A 22777-nucleotide genomic window follows, 5' to 3' on the forward strand; every position below is an offset into this window, starting at 1 on the left:
CTAAATCTCAGGAATATTTTGTGTAATCCTGAGGAAATATGACTCACTGTGAGATCATTGTCCTCAGGATTCCATACTAAATCTATTATTCACAGATTGAGAATCTTTCTGCATTAGGAGATACTAATTTCACCTTCTCACAAAGACTGTAGTTAAGTTCAGATTCTTGAAGCTTCAACTCCTGTGCCCAAGTTTCTTTCTGGCTGCAATTCTTACATGCATTCTTTAAATTCCACAATATCCAATGGGAGACGTGAGTTTTGGCACAGTAGCGATGCCCATAGATTCAAAACCCATTACAGTTCCACAGTTCAGATTCCTGGCTGCCACTCAGATGCAGCACCAAATCTGTACAGAGTGCCATGCACAGATAACGGAGTCTCTGTTTACCCCCACAGGTAGATACAGGAGATTTCATAGTGCTATTTGAAAACCAAGAGAGTTCTCCAGGAGTCCAAGCCAAAATAAATCTCTCTATAAAAAAATAACTCATTATGTTTTGTGGTGTTTCATTGGTCAGTGTTGTCTGAGGAACTTTCCTGTGTGCAAATTTACTGATGCACCTTAGGAAGCATCCTATCTGGATGTATCACAGCTTGGTATGGCAACTGCTCTGCCCAAGACCACAAGAAATTGCAGAGAGTTGTGAACGCAGCCCAGTCCATCACAAAAACCAGCTTCCCCTCCATTGACTCTGTCTGTACTTCCTGCTGCCTTGGGAAAGCAGCCAACATAATCAAGGAGCCTCTCCCACCACGGTCATTCTCTCTTCTCCCCCCTTCTATTGGGCATAATATACAAAAGCTTGAGAAAACATACCACCAGGCTCAAGGACAGCTTCTATTCTGCTGTTATAAGACACTTGAATGGATCTTTTATACACTAAAGATGAACTCTTGATCTCTCAATCTACCTCATCATGTCCCTTGAACTTTGTTTGGCTACCGACACTGCACTTTCTCTGTAACTGTAACATTATATTCCACATTCCATTTTTTTACCTTTTGTACCACCTCGATGTACTTGATCTGTCTGGATGGCAGGCAAGCAAAAAAGCTTTTCACTGCATCTTGGTATAATGATAAACCAATTACCAATTACCATATCACACTGACTGTACTTCAAATGTACTTTATTGATAGTGGATCAGAATGGAGTGGAAGATGTTGTGTAAGTGTAAACATTTTCAAATTCTTTCTGACAGGATCCAGAGACCACTGCAGCCAATTAATGCGACGGCCCAATGTCTTAGATCAGCAGATGAGTGAGAAAAGTGAATGCTGACCTCGATGAAAACGTCTACCAGGACCTAAAGGACCTAAATGATGTTGGTTACCATCAAGGGTCTGTCCTACAGGATCTCTGGTATTCAGAAGCTGTGTAGGTCACTAGAGAAAGATTAGTAGACAATATAGTTGAAGAGATCTCACAGGCAACAAATCAGGAAGTAACAAAGTACCATTTTTTAACTAATGTTTTAATCATTTTACAGAGAGCAAAACTAAGACTGCAACATTTTTACCAGCTGAAATTAGGTGCAGAACTGTCATGAAGAAATATCTTTAAAATACGAAGTAATTAATATCCATTGAAATGTGAAATTTTCAATTGAAGGAATGATAATCAACATATCCAAATCAATTTTCATACTGTAAGAGAAATTACTTTACACTGTGACTAGGTATAACAAAAAACTCATTTGCAACTCACACAACAAAGTACAACATTGTCTGGGATTTTTAATTAAGAATTGTTCATAAATACCTTAAGTTCTTGTCAAATCATCAATTCCTAAAAATTCCACTGAAGAGGACTGCAAAATAGTGTTCACTCTGGAGAGGGAAAAAATTGCTGACAGTGGCATTCAGATTTCTACATTCAACTGTGCGTGTGCCCGACCCAAAGGTTGCTATCAGTTTTATTACTGTATAATGCCAGCAAATGCTGACAACCATAACAGTCAAATGTAGGCTAATGCATTCCTACTGTGGGGGAGATCTTTACCAAATAGGCCAGAGGGGGAGTACAAAATACTTGACTCAAATTTTCCTGCCTATGTTTGCTCACATAATAGGAATTTTGGGATAACTGCATGAATGTGGAAGATTTAAACTTTCTGACAAATATTCACATTTTTTGCAAGCAGCGCTCCATGAAATGGAGTGATAACTTCCCGTTATTCTCCAGCACTTATACAAGACATCTAGCCATTAAACCCATGACTGATTAGACCGAGCTTAGGGACAGAAGCTCCATTCATTTCAATGGAGAGGAATAGCAGCAAAAAATCAAGATAACTTACATGCTTTAAATTAATTGAGTTTAATTATGTTTTTTACTACTTTAAGTGCTTAATATTATTTCATTTTGTAATATCCTTAATATTTAATATTTCTTAACATTTTAAAATAATTTGAACAATTTTCAATACTTTTGGATGTGTCAGAGACATTAAGAAATGTCCGATGTTTTTATCAGGTTTGACAGCTGGCTAAAGCAAGGAACGTGGTTTAGCTGACTGTCAAAGCTTTTAGAACATTTCCATGGGTAAGTATTCTTCCGGTCCTGCCACATGAAGGGGATATACATGCAAGAACCCCTGCCTTGTGGGATGCCCTGAGGATCAGAACAACTTTGGTGAGGAAAATCTTGCCAGGAGAGCTGCTTGTTAACTATGGATTTTGTGAGGAGTTGAGTGGTGAATGTGGGCGGCTTGTACTTGCCAAGAAATTCTGAGCCACAGCTGGTACATCATAGTAATGGCTTTGCCGGTCCTTGAAAGATGAAACAGTTCCGCTGCAAACAGATCTAAGTGAAGTGATGAGGACCTCCTGCTCTGTCAGCCACCGTTCACTCCCCCTCTCCATATCCATTTTAATGTCTGGATTTACAACAGAAACCATGAGGCAGGGGAAATGGAAGAAGACATTGCCTCCAGAGAGGTCCTGAGCCATCTTACCTTGAGGAAACTAGAATATTAATGAAAACCAGATTGATGCAGGCAATCTAATAAAAGGTCTAAAAATGTCTGGATAATCAAAATGTAAGTCCTCATTAGATAAGTAATATTAGTTGATCAGCTTATCCTGGTTTGCTCTCTGGGTAATATTGATTTAGAATGGATTGAATAAAGATAAAAATGTTGGAACTTTAGATGAATAAAATCATCACACGGTAAATCCAATATTTGTATGGTGCTACTGGTCATAAGACAACAGCATGGCAATGAAGTAGATGGCTGATAGAATTTCTCCTCGAATTTCCAGCTCAATCCCCACCACCGACCACCCCCACCCCACCCATTAATTTTACTCTGTCACAGAAGTTTCATCTCTGTATAGTTAGTTTCTACTCAAGAAGCTCAATGCCATCCAGGACAAACCAACTCACTAGATGGGTTGCAAGTCACCCTATCAATCACTCTAAATATTTATTCTGTCCACCACCATTGCACAGTGACTGCAATGTCTACAATCTACAAAATGCACCACAGTTACTTGCCCAGGCTACTCCAAAAGTACATCCCAAACCTGTGGCACCTACCTCCAAGAAGGACAAGGGCAGCAGGCTAATGGGGCTACCAACACTTTGCAGGTTTCGCTCCAAGTATCCTGACCTGGAAATATGTCACCAGTCCTGCATCATCGCTGAATCCCAATCCTGAAATTCCCTACCCAACAGCACTGTGAAAGTATTTCCACCATAAGGACTGCAGCAGTTCAAGAAGGTGGATCACCATCATCTTCTCAAGGGCAATTAGAAATGAACAATAGATGCTGGCCTTGCAGGCATTGACCAGATCCAAAAAATGAAAATGAAAACTATCATTAGAGTTACAACCATGCAATTGAAGAAGATTGTTCTTTTTAAAAAAAAACAAAATGGATCTAAAGCAAAAAATAAAGTTGGGGAGCAAAGTACAATTTGGGTAAAAAGAGATCTTTTCCTGTTAATTTTCAAAGCTTTGAATTTTTCTGTTTAATCCTCACCTTTGACCTTTGGTTGATTCCAGTTTTATCCTGACCATATGCAGCAAAACAGTGTTAACTTCCAGCAGTGCCATTTCATTGTATCAAAAGAATCACCCACTTAGCTGTTAAATAACCTGCTGATTCTTCTCATCCCAATAAAACTTATTGGAAACCATAAACAAAGTATGTACTGTTTATAGGCTTGAATTTGAAAGACAATGTATAATCAATGTGTAATATTTCAGTCATAGCCTCAGAGGGAGTAACATCAGCATGGTAATTATCTCAATTGATGGAGGTTCACTTTTTATGATGTGAAGAGAAACATTCAATTACTTTGAAGTGTTATTAAATATGTAAATATTAAATATTAATTAAAGTGTGTGATATCTGATATATGTTGGAAGTTGATATTGTATCTCAAATGACCCTCTATTTTTTATAGTAGAAGACAACTCCCAACCAAGGTCACATCATTCTCCACATACTCAATGCACAAAAACCGAGGCTGACACTCCAGTGCAGTACCTGAGGGATGCTGCACAGTTGGAGGTGCCAACTTTCAGGTGAGACAATAAGCCGACAATCTATGTGCCCTTTCGGAGAGAAGTAAAGGATCTGCAAGAAAAGCAGGGTTGTTCTTCCAGTTAACCTGACTAACAGTGATCTCTCAGAGTAAGGCAACTTAGTTACTTATCACGTTGTTGCATGTGAGAACTTACTCTGAGCAACTAGCTTCTGCATTTCCCTACATGGCATTTGTAACTATACTTCAAAAGTACTTAATTGATAGTAAAAGATGTTGGGATGTCCTGAAATTGCATAAGGTGAAATATTTCATCAAAGGTAAGGCAGCTTTCAGTAATGTAGTTCTATATAAGATTTATTAGTCACATGTACATCGAAACACACAGTGAAATACATCTTTTGCACAGAGTGTTCCGGGGGGCAGCCTGCAAGTGTCACCACACTTCAAGCGCCAACATAGCATGCCCCCAACTTCCTAACCCGTACGTCTTTGGAATGTGGGAGGAAACCAGAGCACCCAGAGGAAGCCCACGCAGACACGGGGAGAACATACAAACTCCTTACAGACAGCGGCGGGAATTGAACTCAGGTCGCTGGCACTGTAATAGCATTATGTTAACCGCTACACTACCATGCTTGCCTAAAACATACCACCTTCAGTGTCACTGAGTCCATATCCCAGAACTTCCTACCCACTAACACTGTGGGATTACCTTCACTAGCAGGACTCCAGTGGTTCAAGAAGAAGAGTTACCACCACCTTTGCAAAGGCAGTTAGGATGAGCAAGAATTGCTAATCTTGCCAATGATCCTCGACTCTCAAGAAATTAAATTTTAAAAAAGTTACCTGTTTGTCAGGACAGAAGTATTGGAATAGGTTGTTGTCGTCCAAACAAATATCAAGCACTACATCAAAGCACTGAAGTTGCATTTTAATGTGGATTCAAATGTCCAAAAGAATTTGTGGGCAGTTTAATGGCTCCTACAACTGTGTTTGGAGCCACTTGTGCTTCAATCTTTTGATACTAGCGTTGACTCCAGCAGAGCTCAGGAATCAAATTTTGCCGGAATTCCTAACCAGCTCCGAGGGCAGAAAGAATGTGCACCAAATATTTCTGTAAATTCTAAAAAGCAGTTTTGTAGAAAATAAGATCCCGCTTGCAAACTGATCATGCTAGACTCTCTCAGGTTATCCATATGCTCCCCTATTTCAGTGTGACTGAGATTGCTGGGCCCCGGAGTCAACCAACTAAAAATATGACCAAAGACTATAAATTCAACTCCTATGCAAAGAAGGACCATTACTAGCTGAATTTAATTTGAAAGCAGTTCAAGAGTATTGGCAAATATCTAAGATGAGTGTGATGCTAATGCATGAGAAGTACAAAGAGACTAATCATGTTTGTGTCCGAAATTGAAGAGGATCTATCATTCAAAGATGTGAATTGCGTAAATATGGATCATTATCTCACAGGGCTACATGGCTTATTACTGGTGTGGGGGGATGGCCTTCCTCACTCTGTGAGAGCCTGAACCATGTGGCTGTGCAAAGATTGGTGCAGTTCACTAACACATTTGAGAATACCCTAAAGATATGCTGTGTCCCCATTTCAATTCTATATTATACTGATGATGACCATGTGGTTTTGAACCATTACAATAATGTGTTAGTGGATGAACGTAGTTACAGATGAGATGCTTAGGATAATATAATTTATCATTTGGTTATGTATTTCTTTATCACAATCTTCACAACTGTTACGTTACAGTTTTTCCCATAAATATTCAGCTCGATTATCAGCTCGATCACTTTTTCCTCCTGTTTCTTTGTTTAATTTTAATGTGTTCCTCAATGACAATATTTCATACATAATTTCATTGTAATCATGAATTCTGATAAAAATATATTGGATTAGTGAAGGTGTTGCTGAGGAATTCTCAAGCTTAGTATCACAGTGTAGCATTGTTACTTAATATGCTTTAATTTCAATGATCACCTTTGAAACAGATTAAAGATACCCTGTGTCCTGTATAATCTTATAATCTCATATACTTCTACTTGCAGTTTGCTGAGGCCTGAAAGGGTTGTACACTCAGTAGGAATATTGGAAATGAGATTACTTCATCATAACTAATGCAAAATATAATTTTAATTGGAGGCATTCATTATTGCATGGTTTCCAGTAACACTGCAAAATAAGTTGGTATTGTCAAATTTCTCCCAAGTGATTGAGTTAAAGTGCTAAGTTAAATGGATAAAATCCAGAAAGTGCTTTTTGCTGCTAATAATGCAGCTTCTGTGTTCTAGCTGGATTGAATCTCACCTCCTGCTACTTGCATTATCAGCTCGATCTGTGACCTAAATCAGTGGAGCAGCTCAAAGCAGCAACAACAAGAAAAATCTGCACCATAATAATTTTGATTAAAATTTACGGTGCTGATTCAAGATAAGTAGGCAATTAGCTGTCATCATTTAGAGTTGTGATTTGTTGTCAAATTTAAACTTTACCTCTAGCATTTGGCAAAAGAATCGAGCCACAGCAGCTGTTGTAGCTTCAGAAATGAAGAGGGGAGATATTGTTCTCCGATTCCAGCCCTAGTGCACAGAGTCAAAAGAAGCAGGTGCCCAATCTTGGGACGGGCAGCACCAATATAAGCTGATGAAGGAAACCCCTGTGATAGAGAAAGTTTCCCCTCTTACCTGAAGGGAATGATTTTTGCTGGAGTTATTCCAAGTGTCTTGCCCTGGAGTCTACTTTCGTGTATCAGCCTGGGAAATAAATATTATAAACCATTAGATGGCAGAGCATGCTTTTCTTCTTCCTTGTCTCACTATCCCTGCCTAACTCTTAACTCTCCCAGTGACCAACACTCCTCCAACTCCACCTTCCTTTCTTCACCTTGCCAATTGCTGCTCTGCTTCAAGGTCCCAAGCTCTGAAATTTCACCACTTCCCGCTCCCCCCCCCCCCAACAAACACTTATACCTGGTTCTTCTTCTTTAAAACTCACTATTTATCTGTCTGAATGTGTCTTCGGCTCAGTGTCACTGTTTGTATGACTGTACTCTTGCAAACACCCTGAGACATTTTACTGCATTGAAATGCTATAACGTTATTGCCATTATTGGACAATGGAACATATTCTTATAAAGTCAATGTCATACAGTCAATCAGGGCTTTCAATCCACCATACCTCTGCTGATCATCGTATTCATCTATACTAACCTCTGCTTCCACCACCCTATATTCCAGATTCCATTCACTCTCTGAGTGAAAGCATTCTTCCCCAGATCCCCTCTATACTCCCTACCCCTTACCCTAAGTCAAACTTTCTAGTTTTAGACACCCCTTCCATGGAGAAGAGTTTCTCACTACCACTCTGTCCGTGCCCCTTGTCATTTTGTGGACCTCAATCAAGTCCCCCCCCCCCCACACACCCCACACCCTTAGCTTCCTCTGCTCCAGTGAAAACAAAACAAGCCTGTCCAGCTTCTCCCTTTAATTGAAATGGACCATCCCAGGGAATATCAGGCGAATCTCCTCTGCACCGTCTCCACTGAAATCTCAACCTCCCTATAGCGTGGAGACCAGAAATGCACGCAATACTCCAGCTGTGGTCTAACCAACGTTTTACATAGTTGTACCATAACTCCTACCCCACCCCCTTATATTCTGATTCTGTTCTTCCCTATTCTCTAACAATGATCATTCATTAATGATAAGGAGGGGGGTGCGCAAGCTGATTTTTCCCCCTGGTTCTTTCCTAGCCCACTGAAGTGAAATATGGCACTGTTAGGACCAGCGCCCCAGCATACACTCATTCTGATGTACCGCTGCACACAAGATATGTCCGCCATTAACTGCATTATTGTGGCAGCTCCAGGAAGAGATGCAGAGACAAGTATTACCCAGTCCACTGACAGAAGCCGAGACCCATAGTGAACATTGCATGTTCACCTCATCTCCTTTGAAAGCCTGGGCAGAAAAGGGTTCCCGAATGACCAGATGTCACAGATCAAAATGTGTTTGTCTTCCATTTCCCTAACAGATTCCTACAAAAGTCACAATTACTTAAGTAAGACTTTCTTTTGTTAAGTAACAGTATTAATAATCTTATGTTGTAATAATATTAATATCAGTTTTGTCCCGGAAGAAGGTTGAGTTTGAATTCTGGTTCTAACAAGCCGCAATAAGCATTCAACGTGAGCTGAGTAACGCCTTCTCCCCATACCCAGGCATACAACGAAGTATACCCATGCCTTGTTTTTACAGGAGGTTGAAGGCATTTCTTATAGTTTTAGTCATTTTACATGAAACTACCATATGGATAAATTCCCGAACCCCAATGAGGTTGTTCCCCATTTGTTCCCAATAACGTTAAAAACTCGTTTGACATCTGGAAGGACCAAAGCAGAAAGAATGGTCTTGTTACCAACTCAAACACTGTACCCTACCACAGAAGGCGAACTTGCCCTCTGTCTTTGGTGCAATGTGGCGCAGTGTTGTGTTACACCTTACACTCTTTGTTGAGTTTCTGTGATTTGCAATCACGAGGACTATGTGACCAGACCCCAGGGTGAGCAGAGGTTGACTTTAAGCTTAAGACGGGCCACTTTCTGGGGGTTTTACAGCCATCGGCTCCTCGCGTTCACTTTACAGTTTTGGCGACAACCTGCACGCTATATTGAAGCATGGCGGCGATAGAGCTGCACTTAGATGGCGAAGAGCGCCGAGTTTGAGTGGGAATAGCCACAGTCCCTCCGCCTTACTAGAGTTTTATGAGATCTGATCGCGTATGCGGTTGGGTCTATCGTTTTCCACAAAAGGTATGAATGAAGTATATTCATTTACTCTCTTTTTATCTCCCGTGTATTTTCTGCCCAGGTGCTCTGAGGCAAGGTGTAACAGGAAACACAGCAAGTGTTCAAACAGAATGGACCAATAATCCGCAGCATCAGTCTGTTTCCAACTCTGATAGCCGGCGTGACTACTGGATTTGACTTTTTAAAAAAAACTGAACTTCAACGATTTCTCTATTTCTGAGCAGCTCTTTCAGTTTAGGTATTCCCCCTTTAAACCCCAGAGTTTCCCCAGATAATTTTTTTTTTAGCTCGGTGCTGTTTCAGGATCTGACTGTTGGCGCGTAAGACACAGATTTTCCCAGGACTTATAAGAAGTACAGTTTCTGCACCAGTTCCACTCACAGCAGCCCTCGCTCCGTCTCTGACGGAGAAAACCTATGACAGTGTGCAGGAACCTCCCTGTGTCACAGGCACAGCATCAATCCCCCCACCCCCCTCCCTCCCTGTTTACACTCGCAAAAACACAGACCCTTTTTTAACACAAATATCCCCTTGTGATGTAATGACGTTATATGAAGATCGTCTCAAGCGAGTGAGTCACTTCTGGGCTGTAAACATTCTCGGTGCCAGCCACAATATAGGAAGGCTAAAGGAGTTAAGTCAAGAGAGCCTTGCATGAGCGAGTGTGAAGTCATCCGCTTGGAAGAGTTGACTAGGTGCAGATGGTTTAAATCGGGCGCCCCGAGCCTGCTCTCGCTTTTCGCGCACCCAAGGATAACCTCTCGTGTCTCCGAGATTCGCTCACTCAGTGAAATGGTTCGCCTTTCCCGATTCGCACTTTTTCATCAAATCTCGCTGACCGGAGCAGCCGGATTCCGGCTTCTCAACCGAGCAGCCGTCTGATCTAATGCAATATTCCCAATCAGGTAAGGAGATGGCTGAGATTTACTTAAAGCGATAAATAAACTTTGAGATTTATCTGCTGCACACGTGAAGTTAAAACGCATTGACCAATTTTATTGGTTAATCCTAGCAGGCCAACTAAAACGAATGACATTATTTTAAATTTTGATTTACTTTCCAGGACTTTTAACTGGTTCTTTCTATTCTTCTAAATTCAGTCACATTTACTGTTCTTATAACAACTCCCTGATATCCAAGAGAAGACGCGTCCCAGAATTGTTGTTATATTTCTCCCTTTCATACACTTGTTCTCTCTGCTTTTCTGTTCCCTCCCTCCCTCTGTCTACCTTCCCAGTAGACTTCCCACCCCTATCCTCGGCAACCACCCCCCCCCCCCCCCCCCATTCCACATTCGCACCTGAACAGAACGCTTTTTAGAAGTTTTTTTATTGGAGGGGTGAAAATGATCATTTGCGAAGGCGCTAAACTACAATGCGGAGGGGTGGGGGAATAATCCGATTTGGGTTCGGCGAGTCTCCAATGATTTGACTCCTCTGAGTGAGAGCCGTACAAAGGAGTCGTTGTTACGGAGATGCGAAGTCCAGCATTAAACGGCTGTTCGCAGCACATCCTGGAGTTGGCGCTCTCCGCCCGCACCTCTGGCTCTCCTTCCTCGGCAGCATGTCAGACCTGACCTTGTTTCGTTCCTAATTGATTTCATTATCTATCCAGGACACACAAGTGCTTTCTCGGGCTGTATGTCCGCCTGACATCTTCGCTTCGATCTCAGGTCTTTATGATCGACTTTACCTTTTTTTTGCAGAAAGTGAACCAGATGATTAGCAATGTTCACACTTGTAATATTTTTTTCTGTCACCATTAGTCCAACTTTAAAACGGAGGAAGCGGTCCTTTATTTGTTGTTTGGCGTGGTCCTCCTCTACGCTTCTTTAGGTGAATCTTCTTATCCTTGTGTGTGAAGTTTAGCAGCTCACTGTCCCAGTAACAAGCGTGTCGTGTACACTTTCAGCGCCGGGGTCAATACCTCCCGATTAAAACGAGTGAATAAAGAGAGGAACTACTGCTGAAGAGAAACTGTTGATTTATGAGTCTCTTTAAGAAATGTTTGGAGGAAGTCGCCCTACCATTTAAAAGGCAACATTTGAGCCAAGTGTGTGGTTCATGGGGGGGGGGGGGGGAGTTGGACCCTCTTTCTATTCAAAACTTGACTTCTGAAAGTTCAGCTCTGCACAAAAGCAAGTCATTTGTAATATATAAAACGAGGTGTTCACGGGTCTGCCCTTCAAACCTACCGCCCCAGAAATAATTATAGACCACGCCGAATACATCAAAGTCTATCGAGCAGAAAACACATAACGAGTTCGGGCTCTGAAAGAGTTAAAAGGCAAAAGCGATATTTAAGAGCTGTGTGCGTGTATGTGTGTGCGTTTTAGATACATTAGTGGAAGTTTTTTCCGAAGCACTTTTCGTCTCCCCCCCCCAATTCCACCCCCACCACCTCGCCCCAAAATAAATGTGAAGAGCAATTTGTTCCTGCTGCAAGCATTTTATTCACAGACTTCCCAAGGTTTTTTTTGAGCCCTGCCAAAGACAATCTATTGCTATGATCTGAATGTTGAGTCTGTGTCAGTAATCATTACCCGGTTTGATTGGCAGAACGCTGCTTTGGCCCGGGGGTCATGACATCAGAGAGCAACAAAGGACGTACATATATATATAAAATATAAACTCCCATTCAATTACTGTGGAGCGGGAGAGGGAATCCTGCCACACGTCAAGAAACCTCACCAGCAAACAAAAAAGGCTTGCTGTAATCACCCACACACCCTGGATTTTATACATAATAAATAGCATATCTATAAGGGCGATCCTGTCAGGAAACGGTGGAGCTTTCTTAATCGTTTTGGCGTTATCAGCCAGATTTGCACTTGGATCATACGCTCTGGATTCTGTTCCCCTCTTCCTCTATATGTGTTGGTCGTTTTCAGTCTGCACTGGAGATCCTGTGTGAGATCGGTTGGTGCCTGAGGTCGGAGAGAGGCTGAAAAGTGCGGAATTGACAGAGGGGTAATGCGATCAGCACAGGTAGTCCCCGTCCGAACGCGGGACTCACCGGCACGCCGGCCCCGGCTTTAGAGGCTGGTGTGTGCCAGAGAAAGCGAGTGCGTGTGAGAGCGGAGTCACGTCCCGGGCACTTGGTGAACTGTGGGGAAATCAACCTCCGGTGGACGGGAGAACGACCGAAAAGGGAAAAAAAAGGGTGAACGATCTTCTGAAACATATTACCCCCTCCCAAACCAGATGTTTCGGCGTCTTACGAGTCTTTTTTTCCGGAAAAGAGGGTGGGAAGAGAGAAATAGGAGCTAGCCGAGACTGGGCTGGCAGAGTGCGGCAAGCTGTTTCCTGCGGACAGGAGAGAGAGAGAGGGGGGAGTCTGGTAACTTTTTTTAAAAGAAAAGAAAACTCTCAAAGACTTCACGCGATTAAATGGACTTTTCGACGGTGCGGCTTCCTGTGAGCTGGTCGGCTGCTTAGTGAAAGGTAACCGGTTCCTGGCATTGTGCGGCAGTGCGCCGAGGCACCAGCAGCGGCGGAGACAGCACCTGTGCGTCTACTGCGCAGCCCTGTGATCTGTCCCATCCCAGACACAATAAGTTCAGCAAACGTAAACAACTCGCCTCTCTCTCCTCTCTCTCTCTCTCAAACACACATACATACACACGTGTGGTTAGCCCGCTCCCGTTCAGCTTTTCTTTTTTTTTGGCTTCTCCTCCGTCTTACTTAACTCGCTGGACTAATTCAGAATTAAAGGAAGATGCCCCCGCTTCCTTCCCCTGCCCTCGTCCCGCCGCCCACCTTCTCACTCTAGCAGTCCAATTGGTAATTGGTTTATTATTGTCACATGTACCGAGATACAGTGGAGTGACTAATTCAAAATCCCAAATTGGGGATTGTTCCTCGATTTCACTCTTAATAACCCTCCTTTTCTCCCTCTCCCCACTTCCTGTCTGGCTGTCCCTTACTCAGAAGGGATTTCTTATTTAGCGTGTCTCTCCCCGCCCCCATGTCGGTCTACCTGCCATTGCATTTATTTGCCCGCCTGTCCCCCACTATCTGCTCACTCTGTGCGTGTCTGCGTGTTCCCACATATAACCCTGAAATAACATCTTCCCTCCCCCATGTTGCTCCCCGCAGAGACACGATGACGGCCGGGAGACGATCTCTGATGGTGCTCTTCCTCTGTCAAGTTCTCTTTGGAGGCTCGGCCGGGCTCATCCCCGAGATCGGCCGCAAGAAGTTCGCCGAGCACCAAGCCAACTCGAAAGGGACGAGTCCGCTCCAAACCGAAGGCATGCTCCAGGAGTTCGAGTTGCGCCTGCTCAACATGTTCGGTCTCCGGCGCCGCCCTCACCCCGGCAAGAATCCGGTGATCCCGCAGTACATGGTGGATCTGTACAAGCTGCACGCCGGCGAGGAAGCTCAGCACCACGAAGGCACATCGGTCCTGTCCCATTTCCCCGAGAAACCAGCCAGCCGCGCCAACACAGTCAGGAGCTTCCACCACGAAGGTAGGTCTGAGTGGTAGCAGTCTGCCAGGTGACCCGAGTTCGTACCCAGCTCAGTGTACACCCTTAGTGTAGGGGCAACATAAAGTCTGACCTACCAAGCAGACCGGTACACTGTGCGTGCATGCTTGTGTGTGGCCACATAATAATATCCAACATGCATATTAATATTTCTATGTTTGTAAAGTACAGACAGCCAACTTTGATGTATAGGAGTGACACACTGTCTCTCACACGCACATACTGCACAAGAACTGTGCTATCAGCACTTTGGCGTGTAACTGAATTGAAGGGTAAAATTACTTGATTTCAGCTCTCACCCAGACTTTTTTTTACAAGTTGCATTTCCTGTTGGTCGGGCCGTTGGGTTCACAGCACAGTCAGCTCCAAGCAAGTAGAATACACGCTCTCTTTCCTCGTACCAACCTCCCCCAGCCCCCACACCGTCTAAATAAATCCACTTCATACGTTGCCAGCCGACCGGCAGTGCACCTGCCCTGGAACCGCGAGAGGAGAAAATGCAGATTACTTTGTTGTGACAGTCAACGTTCTGGCTGTATTATCGTGGAATGAGTTTTGTGGACCGACCTGGTTAATGGTTTGCAGGTTTTATGTCGTGGGCACATTTTTGCAGAGCAAGATATGGCATCCAACAATGGGCAAATGTATTTATTCTCTCCAGAACACCTGAAGCTTATCTTATCTGGGGTTTGCCTCTTGTTTGCGGAGAAGTTACACGGCATTTGCGTGCCTCCAGAAGTCTTTGTTTTTCACGGGATGTCGCATAGATCTCTGTCTCTCTCTCTCACACACACACACGCAGATACATGGGACTTGATACTTTAATAATCCTTCATGGCGATTGCTGACAAACCGGTGAACGAATCTTTTGTCGTTCACACTTATCTTTCAATAATTGATACTAGTTATCTGTAGAGACTAAACAGTGATTATTTGCCGAGCATTTGTACTTTTTTTGAAGATAGCCCGGGCTGTTGCCTACCTGGGGATAGAGTGGTGGAGGGACGAAGTCCTTCATAATATTTGGTGGACATTGGTGCAGGGATTCCCACACCAAGCCGATAAAATGTGTTGCTTTGCATTACTTAGATTAGCCTTTTTGAAAGTTAATTCTCATTAGTTTGGTCCAAGCATTGCAGATCTTTCAAAAGATCATTCCAGATATATTAAATGTAAGTATACTTGGTTCAGAAGCGCAGCAGTTTTATTTACAGGAATCAGCATACCCCGCCCCCCCCCCCCCCCCCCCCACAAACACCCTCAACAAAACCTAAGCAAGTCTTAATAAATCCACTGTATTCAGTAAAAAAGTTTGCATCTCTTGCCAATCTCGAGTGTTGGAACTTAAGGTGTCTTCGAGGTCCTAACGGCCGCGAAGTTGTTAGTGCACTAAAGCTGTTCTTTTTGCATACACCGACTTGAATTTAAAAAAAACTGTCCTGGCTAAACCCAGTCCAGACTGTAGGCACATTCCAGCTTTTGATTTTTTTTTGTTTAGAAACCACTGAACTTTTAATTACAAGAAGCCAAATGGAGTTCATTTATTTTCAGGGAGACCGCTCCCAGCTAAAAACAAGTGTGAAAAATGACCATATTATTAAGTATGGAGCATATATTCTTAGAACAAGTCCAAGTATTTATAGCATTTCTCAGCGATGTTAACGCCATATTCCACATTTCAACAAATGCATACATGTTAGCAATGAATAAAACAATGTGGCACATTTCCAATGTTAGTGGAACTATTTTCAAATGGCCTGGAGCAAACCCTTTGAAAAGTAATTACATAATATGGCACAATCTCTGGTATGGACCAGAGTGTTTACCAATTGGTGCGTTTGTGGTGTTCAGGGAGAGTGTGGTTTGGACCAGTGCTATACTACACTTGAAATCAAGGGACCCTTTAGGCTCATTGCATATGACCAAATTGGAATGAATTCCCCTTTTGCTATTATTTGTTCCTTGAGACTGTGTGAGTGAAACATTGAAGTGTGAATTCCTGACTTAACTCGCCAAGCTGAGCAAATGAATTTTGCTAATTTTTGCTGGTTTTCAAATGAAGTTTTTGGTGATTCCGTTTGGATCCCCTGCACAGACATATCCTAACAATTTGTAAACATTCCTGTGGTTGTGATATTTAAGCAAAATAAGGACTTCAGTCAAATACTAGGCACAAGTAGCATGAGCTCCTGGATATGTTTCCTCTTCCTAATAGTTGAGGTTTTAAACTAAAAGTAAACAGATCTACTTAAACATCTCTCATTTACAACCCGTCCTTAAACAGCTGATACACAAATATCATTTCAGAACCTACAACTTGATTAGCAAGGGAAGAAAAACAAACTGCATTTGAATTGAGTCTGTTGCTTGTGTGCGTTTTTCATTTTGAGAGGTTGAGATGTAGCAAATAATTGATATTTTATTATTGAAAGTTAGATCAATAATAAAATAATCAGCATGTCTTTTTATCCAAAGTACAAACACATTGCTGTAACGGATTTATTCCTATTGACTATCATTGTAGTTAATGCATTACGTAACATTTGACTCAAATAAGATGTATGATTCTGCATCAGCATCGGACCTAGTGTATCTCAGCATAATATATCTCAACATTATGTATCTCAACATTATGTATCTCAAATTATGTATTTCATCATCATGTCAAGTAAAGTTCCCAATGAGCCTTCTAATGTTGTGTCTGATAGTGGTTCTGATGTCTTTCCTATAACAGAACTAATGGAGGAGTTGCCTGGAGCCAGAGGAGAAACAACCCGTCGCTTTTTCTTTAATTTGAACTCTATACCGAAGGAGGAACTCATCACCTCAGCAGAACTGCGGATCTACCGTGAACAGGTGCGAGAGGCCTGCCTGAATGCCAGCGGTGGTTACCATCGCATCAACGTTTATGAGATTCTCAAGTCAACGGCGTCGTCTAGCCGCGATCCAATCACGCGGTTGCTGGACACAAAGCTGGTGCGCCACAATGCGAGCCAATGGGAGAGCTTTGACGTCAGCCCTTCCGTAATGAGATGGACCGTACAGGGCCAGCCCAACCATGGGTTTATGGTGGAAGTCATCCACTTGGACCAGGAGTGCAAACATTCAAAGGGACACGTCAGGGTCAGTCGGTCTTTGCACCAGGATGAGGAAAGCTGGCCCCAGATGAGGCCTTTATTGGTGACGTTTAGTCATGATGGCAAGGGACACACTCTTGAGAAAAGAGTGCGGCGCCAGGCCAAACACAAGCAGAAGAAGAGACTCAGGTCCAGCTGCAAGCGACATCCTTTATACGTGGATTTCAGTGATGTGGGGTGGAATGACTGGATAGTGGCACCTCCAGGATACCATGCTTTTTACTGCCAAGGGGAGTGCCCGTTTCCACTGGCAGACCACTTAAACTCAACAAACCATGCTATTGTGCAGACATTGGTGAACTCTGTCAATGCAAACATTCCCAGGGCGTGTTGCGTCCCAACAGACCTTAGTCCCATCTCAATGCTTTATCTTGATGAACACGACAAAGTTGTATTAAAGAATTACCAGGATATGGTTGTGGAGGGTTGTGGATGTCGTTAAAGCAGGAAAAATTATCAGAGAACAAAAAAACTTGACACTTTACTCTTTCCCAATGAAGACACTATTTATATAAAAAAAATTAACAAAATAGGAACATCTATTTTGAAAATATATTTATGTCTACTTAAAAAGAAATTGGGAAAATAAATATTTTAATCAGAGAATTGTTCCTTTTAAATGATGTTTAATTGTATTTCAGATGTACATGTTTATATGGGTTTAACCCCCAACATATGAAGTATAATGGTCAAATTCTTATTTTGTATTTATTGCTATTGTAACCACTTTTAGAAAATAGCTAATTTGTATTTATATGTAATCAAAGATAAATATAGGGTTTGTACATAAATCGTCAATCCACATCTGTCTGAAGTATATATGGTTGAAAGAAAACTTGCAGTGAAACCTTTTTTCTCAGCTGGGGGCAGGCAAACTAAGACTCTAAAATGTTCCAGAACGTGTACCAACGTGAGTCCCATCTTTTCAAAGTGTTTTCTGACATGTGGCACATTAAAATTTTTGGCATAGCAATCTTGAAAAGCTTACCGATAATAAGATGAAGGGTTTAGGGATTGGAATGCATACAAAAGTAATTGTAGCAATGTCTAAATAGCAAACAGTGTAAAATAACACTGGGGCTGCTCCTTGTAGTTTACAGGTGGTTAAATTAGATAGAGGCCAGAGGCAAAATGGACCCGTTATTCAACTTCTAGTGAGATCAAGCGTGAATGCTTGGAAAAAATCTTAAAGCCCACCTTTAAAAGGAAGAAAATCTACCAACAGAAGTCTTCAAAAGCAAATGCCAACCCGGTTCAGTGGTAATACACAGGTCACTGAAGCAGTAAGTCATGAGTTCAAGTACCTGTTCAGGTCTTGTGCACATTGCTTGACTATATTTAGAGAGTCCTGCAAAGTTGGAGGTTCTGCCTTTCTGATTTAGTCCTTAGACTGAGGTCCACCACCTTACTCGAGTGAATGTAAAATGTCCTATAACACCACTTATGAAAAGCAGGAGCATTCTGTTGGTGTCCCACCCAACATTTCTTCTAGATTATTTCGTCATTTGTCTCAGTGTAAAATATATTTGCCTCTGCAACAACAATTCCAATAATCCAACAGTAATTTAATGAGCAGGCAATGCTTTGAGACATTCTGAAAACTTTTAAAGACCGTAGAATACTAATTTATCCTTTGTTGTCTGCACTAGTTGCTTGCATGTAGAACCCCTTTTTTGAAATTCATTTCCATTGAAGGAAATTTCAGACCCACAGTCAGATTCAACTCTCATTCCCCTCTTTCATGAAAACGCTTTAGTTTGCTCCCTCTATGGGACTTATTAAGGTACCTAATATTTGTTTTGCTCCATTTTATTGAAAATATACAAAGCACAATAAACTAATGACCACACTGCAACAATTAAACATCTCAAATTAAGCAAATGCACCTTCTGTATTTAAAATATGAAACACATTTCTTGACCACAAATTGGCTCATTATTTATACTGGAAAATAGTGTAAAATGGTTATAATATTTATGTCTGATACTAATTGAGGGCAGTTAGATATAATTTATAAATATTTTATGTTTTACACCACTAGAATTTCATAATCAGGAGGTATGACCACATTTGCAACCTATGGAAAGCCTTAAAATGAAAACTTTTTCAAAGTACTTCGAGCCAAAGGTACACCGGAAGTAAATTTACCAGGAATTCATTAATATTTACCAGAAAGGAAAAACAGCATGGAAAGCAGATGCACTGTTGCTTCCCATACTTTTGTTCTCCCCAACCACCACAGCCCACCCCTTTCATTCTCATTGAACACCTGACCCTTATCAAGCTCATCAGATATTCTTTAAGATAGCAATTCCTTACATCTAACAGCAGAAACACACAAAAATAGTTCTGATATTATGAAGCATTATTTTTTTCAGAGAATACAATCTGAATGAGTCACCAAGAAGGTTAACATCACCTTTTGACCCTGTCACAAAAGTGATTGCTTATCTACACAAAATAACCTCTTTGAGTGGACGCATTTATCAGCTGCCTTGTTTACCATGAACTTTAGTGCTTCCACAATTTACCTTCAACCTTAAACATCTCTAAACACAGATTAAACAATTAAATGCAACTCAGTGCCATTTCAGGTGTCTTCGTACAAGGCCTTAAGATAATTTATAATTTTGACTGCTTCGCTTGCCAACAAGTATGTCTTTTACTTATGTGTTAACTGGGGAACTAATTTTGTAGCTTTGTCTGCTACCTGCTGAATATTTCATCTGATTCATCTGCAGCTCTGAAGAAGGCTCACGATGAAATAGTCAATGCTGCTCAACCAGCAATTTTCAATGCTTTTACAGGGTTTTGTACAAAACTTTACACTTGGTGGCTTTTGAAGGGGTGCTCACACCCATCCTGAATGGGATAAACATATGCAAATCAATTCAGGATCTCAAGCTTTGGATATTTTGTTTGGATGATTGTTGGGAGGCCAAATTTCTTCCTTGCGATCCCCCATCCCAACTCCTGTGCATTCTCTTGCGTTTTATGATAAAGCTATTTTCAATTTCGGTTAATTTCTGTTCAATAGTCCAAGACTCATAAGTGTGATGGATAGATTTTAGAAGCAAACTTCCGCTGTTAAATGGGAATCAACAGAGAGAATTTTACTTAGATCTAGAAGATTTCACTATCATCCTGAATTGTTTCTAATATAGATTGCAGGGAACAATAGTTTAATTGGAAAGCTTGTTTATAAGATTATGATGCATATTTCTGCCAGTAGCCCAGTTGATGAACGTGCAACTGAGTCCCAAGAGATCAAAATGATCCCAGGTTTGATATTGGCCTGTGTGAAGTTTGCTAATCTCAATTGAGGTGGCAGCATGAATGCTGAAGTGGCCTCATTAGTTCTGGGTTAGAAAGGGGAAAACTCTACACTTGCTGATCAATGCCACCTTTCAGTGATCCTAGAATTGAAGAGCTTATAAAGGATGCTATTTTGGGTTTAAATGAAGTTCCAGACCCAAATTTAGGTGCAGGTAGCAGCTGTAGGAAGAAAAATTGGCAAGATGAATTGTATTCTTGATAACTGTGAAGTACTTGCACCCTGATATCAAATAATTAAGTCAGAAGTGTGTAGTGGTCCCCATTAACAGCAGAAGAAGTGAATGTTGCTTATAGCGGAATACAGAGTTGAGCCATGGAAGATGAGGAGATGTCCCAAGTCTATTGCCAGGACTGTGCTATTTGGTTATTTCAGTAGATGGGACAGTAAGGATTCCGTAACAGTGACCAGATAATGTTTTTGTTGCATTGTATCTAATTGTCACAGTTCTCAGAACATAAGGATATAATTGAAGAAAAGTATTTCAAGTATTAAAAAAAACTATTGAATTGTCATCTATTCTCTTTGATGCAAAGAGCTGATAATTTTATTTATTTTTTTACTCGAGACTAATGGACGTGATATAATCATCAGAATGGTTTCTTACCAGCTACATGTTCTTTAGTACCACCCAGCAACAGCAACAAAAACCATTGTATAAATGGGACCCCTTAGATATCCCATCAGCAACTCATGACCAACCAGCTAGCCTATCCCCATATTGCATTCACATGACATTGACCTGTAATTATTTGAGCTGATTTCCAAGGTTCAGGCAAAGATAACCATTAGATTCAATGTCCCCAGTCATTACTGTACTACTTTCTCACAGGGAGAAAAGGTGCATTTGGGTTTGAAGTAATACTTAAAATTTTAGTTAAGGTGCATGTCTGTCACTGTCTATTGATGGTTACTTGCTCAATTCAATAACATGTCTTTTCAGGAGAATTTCAACCTTCCGTTATGCTGGGGGCAGTGGTTTGTTAATAAGATAATATAAGAGATCTTTTATTAGTCACATGTACATCGAAACACACAGTGAAATGAATCTTTTGCATACTGTTCTGGGGGAGACCCAATTTTTAATGTTAATCTGATGAAAATAGTGATCAAACTTTATCTGACTATACCCAGAACATTGTACTAAATTACAGTCATCAGGAACTGAGGAGACATTCAAGTACTGGAGACAGTACAGAGCAAATCTATAAGGCTTATTCCCAATGTGAAGGGTCTGGGTTACAAGGAATGATCTGGAGCGGATTAGGCTTTTTTAGCACCAGAGAGTTTATCCTAAAGAGGCAGAGAAGATTGTTAGGCATTTAGAGAATCTTACTTCAAATCAAATAGAGGATTCATGTTCAAAATGGAGAGGGTACTTTAGGATATCAGGAACAACTTCCTCACACAAAGGATGGTCAAAGTGTGAGATAATCATGCAGATAACGTGGTGCAGGACAAAGCTCAGGAATCTTTTAAGGAACAACTGGATTGTTAGGATTTCACTGAACTAAACAAGGCATAGAATAGACCTGTTAGACCAATCTTGTAATTATCTCCTCATCCTGTAATTATCCTGGAATTGCATGATCTCACAAAATAGGTTTCCCAACCAATTAGGAAAAGCAGATGTGATGAAAACACACAGGAATAAATTGCAGTGCATGGATTTAAAGGAACCTTAGAAGTGGGTGGGGTGACGTCATCTGTAGCTGCCTATGCTGCTGATGGGAAGTGGTGAATGGACAGCGTACATGCCAAGGCTGGATGTTATGCTGGGGGAAGTAAGGCGATGCAAAGAAATCACAGGAGGAAGATACCTGCACTTTCTCCACTCTTGGATTCAGTGCTACAAATAGTTTAATAGCTCTCGATTAGGAAGGACAAACAGTTTGTTGCATCCACCCATGTCCAGAAGTGCAAATTGCTCCAATTTCCTCATTCTGCTTCAATTCTACTGTATTGCATCACTCCTCCCACCTACGCACCTTGCAGGTACACACATGCACATTCCTGTAACTTCTTTGGTACAGTAACCACAGATGTTCAAGCTCATCTTTAGATATTTGTCTTGCCTTTCTGCTGATCACCATATTTCCATTCACCCATTTGCACAACATATGACAATCCTCACAAGGATTTGTTTCTTCTTGGCATGATTTGAGGAGAAAAAAATGACAGAACTCCAGTGAGAGATGGATAACAGGCAATAGTAATCCACTAATCCACCACTGACATCTGCAGAGGAGATGGTGTTGAATATTCTGCAGAACCAAAACACATGGGCATTACTTAAAGGGAGGTGGGAGTCTAACATCTCTCTCATGAAATCATTTCATCCCATCCAGCTACCTTGCATGTGATATTCATTTCTCTAGACTGGACATCACAAGTGAAAAGTGATTGTGTGTACAATCAGCGCTATAAACTTCGCACCTTAAAAGTTTTAATTCACATCTCCAGTCCTCCATGGGACTTGAAAGATGTGCAGTAG

At 41.5% G+C, this 22777-nt stretch overlaps 1 protein-coding gene across 4 annotated transcripts; it reads left to right on the forward strand.

The window, feature by feature from the left end:
- The first annotated feature begins 9730 nt into the window (after window positions 1-9730).
- Window positions 9731-20724, forward strand: LOC127568080 (bone morphogenetic protein 2-like). Of its 4 annotated transcripts, none has more exons than XM_052011363.1 (3): window positions 9731-10228; window positions 13421-13794; window positions 16547-20724. In XM_052011363.1, the coding sequence occupies exons 2-3, from the start codon at window positions 13428-13430 to the stop codon at window positions 17389-17391; spliced, it is 1212 nt and encodes a 403-aa protein (XP_051867323.1). In that variant the 5' UTR covers window positions 9731-10228; window positions 13421-13427; the 3' UTR covers window positions 17392-20724. The 4 variants fall into 4 exon arrangements, with proteins under 4 accessions (XP_051867323.1, XP_051867325.1, XP_051867326.1 ...); XM_052011365.1 differs by lacking the exon at window positions 9731-10228 and adding an exon at window positions 11822-12485; XM_052011366.1 differs by lacking the exon at window positions 9731-10228 and adding an exon at window positions 12497-12890.
- The last annotated feature ends 2053 nt before the right edge of the window (window positions 20725-22777 follow it).

The sequence above is a fragment of the Pristis pectinata genome, chromosome 3 (genome assembly GCF_009764475.1).
Source record: "Pristis pectinata isolate sPriPec2 chromosome 3, sPriPec2.1.pri, whole genome shotgun sequence".
Taxonomy (NCBI): domain Eukaryota; kingdom Metazoa; phylum Chordata; class Chondrichthyes; order Rhinopristiformes; family Pristidae; genus Pristis; species Pristis pectinata.